The sequence below is a fragment of the Chiloscyllium plagiosum genome, chromosome 39 (genome assembly GCF_004010195.1).
Source record: "Chiloscyllium plagiosum isolate BGI_BamShark_2017 chromosome 39, ASM401019v2, whole genome shotgun sequence".
NCBI classification, from domain to species: domain Eukaryota; kingdom Metazoa; phylum Chordata; class Chondrichthyes; order Orectolobiformes; family Hemiscylliidae; genus Chiloscyllium; species Chiloscyllium plagiosum.
In genome coordinates this window covers 9689699-9696178 of record NC_057748.1, presented here as the reverse complement: position 1 = coordinate 9696178, position 6480 = coordinate 9689699, and the positions used below count along the sequence as shown (strand labels likewise).

At 46.2% G+C, this 6480-nt stretch overlaps 1 protein-coding gene across 5 annotated transcripts in view; it reads right to left on the bottom strand.

The window, feature by feature from the left end:
• The window catches only part of LOC122542211 (transportin-3-like), a 61134-nt gene that overhangs the window by 51186 nt on the left and 3468 nt on the right, over positions 1 to 6480 (bottom strand). For 4 of the 5 annotated variants that reach the window (XM_043679706.1, XM_043679703.1, XM_043679704.1 and 1 more), the window contains exons 2-3: positions 3835 to 3959; positions 2232 to 2432 (exon numbers count right to left, since the gene is read on the bottom strand). In XM_043679706.1, coding sequence (XP_043535641.1) covers positions 2232 to 2432; positions 3835 to 3951 — 318 coding nt within the window. In that variant the 5' untranslated portion in view covers positions 3952 to 3959. Of the gene's footprint in view, positions 1 to 2231; positions 2433 to 3834; positions 3967 to 6480 lie in introns of all 5 variants that reach the window. The other variant, XM_043679705.1, reaches the window with a different exon arrangement.

Here is a 6480-nt window from a genome sequence, read left to right as displayed (position 1 = left end):
CACCTTGTCTCAGTCCCAACCCTCGAACTCAGCACCACCTTCCTAATCTGCAATCTTCTTCCTGATCTCTCCGCCTCCGCCCCCACCCCCACTCCCACTCCGCCCTATCACCCTCACCTTAACCTCCTTCCACCTATCGCATTTCCCCAACACCCCTCCCCCAAGTCCCTCCTCCCTACCTTTTATCTTAGCCTGCTAGACACACTTTCCTCATTCCTGAAGAAGGGCTCATGCCCGAAACGTCGATTTTCCTGCTCCTTGGATGCTGCCTGACCTGCTGCGCTTTTCCAGCAACACATTTTCAGCTCAGTACCAAATACACAATGCAAAATTTCAGGCTCAGTCCACCATCAATGAGCTGCTGCAGTACAATTAGATCCATTTCTGAATAAGTTTCTTTGATCTTACTGCAACATAAGAATGGTGTGGAGGTTTTATTTTAATATCTCCGAGGATCCTTAGTCTATGGAGTTCTCTGTCCCAGTGAGATAGAAAATCATAATTGCAAGGCGAGGCAGGGTGTTTTTAAAATTCTTTCTTGGAATGTAGGCATTGCTGGCTAGGTTAGCATTTACTGCATCCCTTATTGCCCAGAGGGCAGTGATAGTGAAGAAGGCGTTTGGTATGCTTTCCTTTGTTGGTCAGAGTATTGAGTACAGGAGTTGGGAGGTCATGTAGCGGCTGTACAGGACATTGGTTAGGCCACTATTGGAATATTGCATGCAATTCCTATCAGAAGGATGTTGTGAAACTTGAAAGGATTCAGAAAAGATTTACAAGGATGTTGCCAGGGTTTGAGGATTTGAGCTATAGGGAGAGATTGAATAGGCTGGGGCTGTTTTCCCTGGAGTGTTGGAGGCTGAGGGGTGACCATACAGAGGTTTATAAAGTCATGAGGGGCATGGATAGGATAAATAGACAAAGTCTTTTCCCTGGGGTAGGGGAGTCCAAAACTACAGGGCATAGGTTTAGGGTGGGAGGGAAAGATATAAAAGAGACCTAAGGGACAACCTAAGGATGGCGGTGTATGGAATGAGCTGCCAGAGGCTGGTACAATTACAGCATTTAAAAGGCATCTGGATGGGCATATGAATATGAAGGGTTTAGGGGATACGGGCCGGGTGCTAGCAAGTGGGGCTAGATTAGGTTGGGATATCTGGTCGGCATGGACGGGTTGACCGAAGGGTCTGTTTCCATGATGTGAGTGTGGATTCACATTTGGGCCAGACAAAGTAAGGATGGCAGATTTCTTTCCTTGTAGAACATTAGTGAATCAGTACAGTGACTCAGTGGTTAGCACTGCTGCCTCACAGCGACAGGGACACAGGTTCGATTTCCACCCCGGGTCACTGTCTGGGTGGAGTTTGCACACTTTCCCTGTGTCAGCGTGGGTTTCCTCTGGGTGCTCCGGTTTCCTCCCACAGTCCAAAGATGTGCAAGTCAGGTGAATTGGTCATGCTAGATTGCCCATAGTGTTAAGTCCATTCCTCAGGGGTAAATGTAGGGGAAAAGGTCTGGGTGGGTTACTCTTCAGAGGGTTGGTGTGGACTTGATGGGCCAAATGGCAGTCCAAAGATGTGCAAGTCAGGTGAATTGGTCATGCTAGATTGCCCATAGTGTTAAGTCCATTCCTCAGGGGTAAATGTAGGGGAAAAGGTCTGGGTGGGTTACTCTTCAGAGGGTTGGTGTGGACTTGATGGGCCAAATGGCCTGCTTTCACATTGTCGGGAATCTAATGTAAATGACAGTCAACCATGGTTAATGGTCCCCAGAACATGAGCCTAGGTTTCTAGTTATATTACCAATATGCCAGTTCCTTCTCTGCAGTTTATGGGCGTAGGTAGGAAAGTTGATGACGCCAAATATTATTGGCTACATTCCTAATAAATGGCACTGTAGGCTTGAGGGGGGGCAAGGGATCATTCCTGCAGCTAACCTACATACATTCTACCGGTGTCAGTAGGGGTCAGAATTGGGCTTCAGCAAAACATTCCTCAAGTGTGTACAACTTACAGATGCTATCGAGACCCATTCACAAGGAATGGCAACAAAGCTATTGATGCTAACGGAATGCCAACTGAGCAGGAAATGGTGGAAGGAGACGAAGGTGAGGCCGGGGTGGGGGTACATCTGTATATGCACTAGACAGGAGTCTGGGACCCAGGGGTTGAAAGGCCACCATCAGATTCTTTGGTGAGTGAGTCAAGTGTTGAGCTAACTTCCCGATGTACCTGTGTGACGATGGCCTGGGACAGGTCCTTCAGGCACTCCAGGTGCGTGAGCAGAGAGTCGCGGAGTGAGGAGTGCATCTCCGGGGGTAGCTCATAAAATGAGTACTGAATCTTCATCTTCATCGTTTGGGCAGCAAAATAGCATGACTCGATGTCACGCTGGAGCCGCAGCAGCTGGTCAGAGATCTGCCACGAAAACATCTGGCCGAAAGGGACAACAAGAAGTTGGTTAATATTTACACACTTTGACAGCAGGTACAGGATTAAACAAGACTCCCTTAGGTGTTGTTAGTATTGATTTATTCAAACTGATTTCAGATGGGTTTCTTTCAAAAAGATTACATGCTGTGCATATAGTGACACATGACAGGGAGCAGGTGAATTTGGCTCCAAAATACTCCTGACCCTGTGGTACATTCATTGATGGAGACTGATGAGGAAACGACATGTCATATCTCCAAGTTTGCAGATGATACAAAACTGTGTGGGACAATATACTGTAAGGAGGATGCAGAGAAGCTTCAGTTTGACTTGGACCAGTTCAGTAACTGCACCAATGCAGTGCAATGAGGATAGATGTGATGTTAACCAGTTTGGTGGCGAAAACAAACAGACAGATTATCTGAATAGGGATAAATTGGGAAAGGGGGGAGATGCAATGAGACCTTTGTGCCCGCAAGCACCTATTGCTGAAAATAAGCATGCAGGTGCAGCAGGCAGTGATGGTGCAAATGGTTCACTGGCCTTCATAGCGAGAGGATTCCAGTACAGGAGGAGGGATATCTTGTTGCAAATGTCCAGGGCTCCGGTATGACGTGGTGCATTGTTTGCAGTTTTGGTCTCCTTATCTGAAGAAGGATGTTCCGGCCATTGAGGGAAGGTTGACCAGACTGATTCCTGAGATGGTGGGACTGACATATAGAGAGGGACTAGATCAATTAGGACTAGATTACTAGAATTTAGAAGAATGAAGTGGAATGAAACTTTTGAAATTCTAGATTTAGACCAGGTAGCTGCAGGAGGGATGTTCTCAATGACCAGGGAGAAAAGAAACAAGGATCACAAGATAAGGGGTAGGCCTTTTAGGACAAAGATGGGGAGAAAATTCTTCACCCAGAGGGTGGTGAACCTATGGAACTCCCTGCCACAGGAAACTACTGAGGCTAAAACACAGGCCTTTCAACAAAAATGTAGTTATAGTTCTTAGGACTAAAGGGATCAAATATGGGGAGAAAGTGGGAGAAGGTGGATAATTATCCATGATCATATTGAATGACAGAGCAAGCCCCAAGAGCTGAATGGCCTACTCCTGCTCCTATATTTCTATGATGACTGTGATTAATTAGCAACTCCAATATTGTTGTATCATACCTCTACCATGAAAGCAGGGAGTAAACTGTTGATCTAGTGACACTATGATCCAAAAATCTGGACGTTTGTTAGATATACTCCAGGTTACTCTCAGGATCTCTTTCTTGTATTGATGCTAGTTGACAATCCTATCTGCTGAATTGCCAATAGGAACTCAATTCTGACCAACGACAATATACAAATGAATAAACACAAGCCTGGTCCACGCATCAATAACCAAGCACTTACTTACCGATTTCTGGAATTCATCCAGCCAGGCTGAGGCCCTCTCTTTGCCCTGTGGCTCTGGATGATGGTACAAAGCTTGGACAGCTTGATAGACCGAATCTAAAGTCACCTCCCCTTCCATCCTGCCACCTAGAATCCAACAAACAGGCAGGTTATTACACGAGCCCTAAGACCATAAGACATAGGAGTGGAAGGAAGGCCATTCGGCCCATCGAGTCCACTCCGCCATTCAATCATGGCTGATGTGCATTTCAGCTCCACTTACCAGCGTTCTCCCCGTAGCCCTTAATTCCTCTAGACAACAAGAATCTATCAATCTCGGCCTTGAAGACACCCCTTTCCGCAAAGACCGTTCCATCTGTGACTACCTTGTCAAGTCCATGTCCCCCAACAACCCACCCTCCAATGTAAAACCCAATGTAAAACCTTTGCACACTCGGTGGAATTGCTTCCACGTTTTTCCATGATCCTTCATCAGTAACCCAGCCTATATTAGCAGGACCTAAAGTGACTAACCCTTCTCACAGGAACAAAGCAAACAAATCCATGCTCATTGCAACTTAGGAATAGGAGCAGGAGCAGGCTTTTCAGTGTGTTGAGCCTGCCCCCCCACCCCCATTCAATAAGGTCAAAACAGATTCTGGGCTTCAACTCCACCTTCCTATCCACAATATCTCAGTCTTAAGGCTTCCACAGCCTGAGATAGGGAATTCAAAGATTCATTAACCTTTGGATGAAGTAACCTCTCCCATCTTCGTCCAAAATAACCATTCCCTTATCCCAAGTCTGTACTCCACATTCTAGTTTCCACGAACCAGGAAATGATTTCCCAGCATCCACTCTATCAGGCCCCTTCAGAATCTTTTATTCTTCAATGACATTGTGTCTCATTCTTCTAAATGCTAGAGAATATAGTCTCAGACTACACCTATCGTAGGGCAAATTTCTCACCTCAGGGACTAATCAGGTCAACTTTAGCTCTATTTCCTTCAATGCACATGCATCCTTCCTTAAATAGACAGACTAAAGCTGCAGTCAGAGAGTATTCAAGTGGTTGCATTTGTGGATTACAGGGAACAGACAGGCAGCAAATAAAATGCAAACCTATTTTTCCAGTAATCTACACGTCAAGTTTGTGATTTCACCAGATCTTGGTGTCAGGAATTAACACACAAAGCGAAACTCGCCAGACCTCCACGCACATTAAATTCGAATAGGACAAATCAGAAAATGTGATCCAATCCAAACAGGATTTAAATAAACCAGAAAGCCAGAGACTCAAGTCAGGCAACATCTGCGGAGACAGAAATAGAGTTAATGTTTTGAGTCCAGTATGACTGCTTCAGAATAGAAACAAGTTGCTTGTCTATGTAGCTGGATTTCCAGGAGTTAGATCAGTGCTGCAAGTTCAAGAAATACTCCTATAGAAAACACACTAGTGGGCTAAACATCTGTTGGGTTTAAAACAAACGTTATTAGCAAATGCATGTGTTAGCCTCATGTGTATTGACTTACTTGGACTTAAGTTGTGGGAACATATCTGCTTAAATAGATACAGCAAGGGGACAGGTGAACATATGACTGCAGGGATACACTCATGTGAGCAAGAAAATCTAGACAGGTTCTACAAGAAGCCAGACACGTGCATAGTAACATGCATTGATATAAGACCCTGGCTGTGAGGATAGTAACATGCAGATGTACGATAGTCTAGATGTGAGCACTGAAATGTGCAAAGGTTATAGTAATACCCCAGGCACAGGTAGCGGAACAGTGAGGATTAAAGTGCCTGCACATTTATGTGCAGAAGTACAATGAAACACTAAGTGTGTGCAAAGTAACTGCACACGTGCTGCAGAAGCATCTTTAGTTTCAGCATCAGACATCACTTAACCTCAGAGTTTAGATTAGAGTCCTGGAAAAGCACAGCAGGTCAGGCAGCATCCGAGGAGCAGGAAAATCGACGTTTCGGGCAAGAGCCCTTCATCAGGAATAGAGGCAGGGAGCCCCCAGGGTGGAGAGATAAATGGGGGAGTTGGGGCTAGGGAATGGACATCCAATCCTTCTACACCTCCATCCGCCATGACCAGGGCCTCCAAGCTCTCCGTTTCTTCCTCTCCCGACATCCCCAACAGTACCCTTCCACTGACACTCTCATTTGTTTAGCTGAACTGGTCCTACCCTTAACAATTTCTCCTTTGAATCCTCCCACTTCCTCCAGACCAAAGGGATAGCCATGGGCACCCGTATGGGCCCCAGCTATGCCTGTCTCTTTGTTGGCTATGTAGAACAGTCCATCTTCCGTAGTTACATTAGCGCCACTCCCCACTTCTTCCTCCGCTACATTGATGACTGCGTCGGCGCCACCTCGTGCTCCTGCGAGGAGGTTCAGCAGTTCATCAACTTCACCAACACATTCCACCCCAATCTCAAATTCACCTGGACCATCTCTGACACCTCCCTCCCCTTCCTGGACCTCTCCATCTCCATTAATGACGACCGACTTGACACTGACATTTTTTTACAACCCACCGACTCCCACAGCTACCTGGATTACACCTCTTCCCACCCTACCTCTTGCAAAAATGCCATCCCATATTCCCAATTCCTCTGCCTCCGCCGGATCTGCTCCCGGGAGGACCAGTTCCAC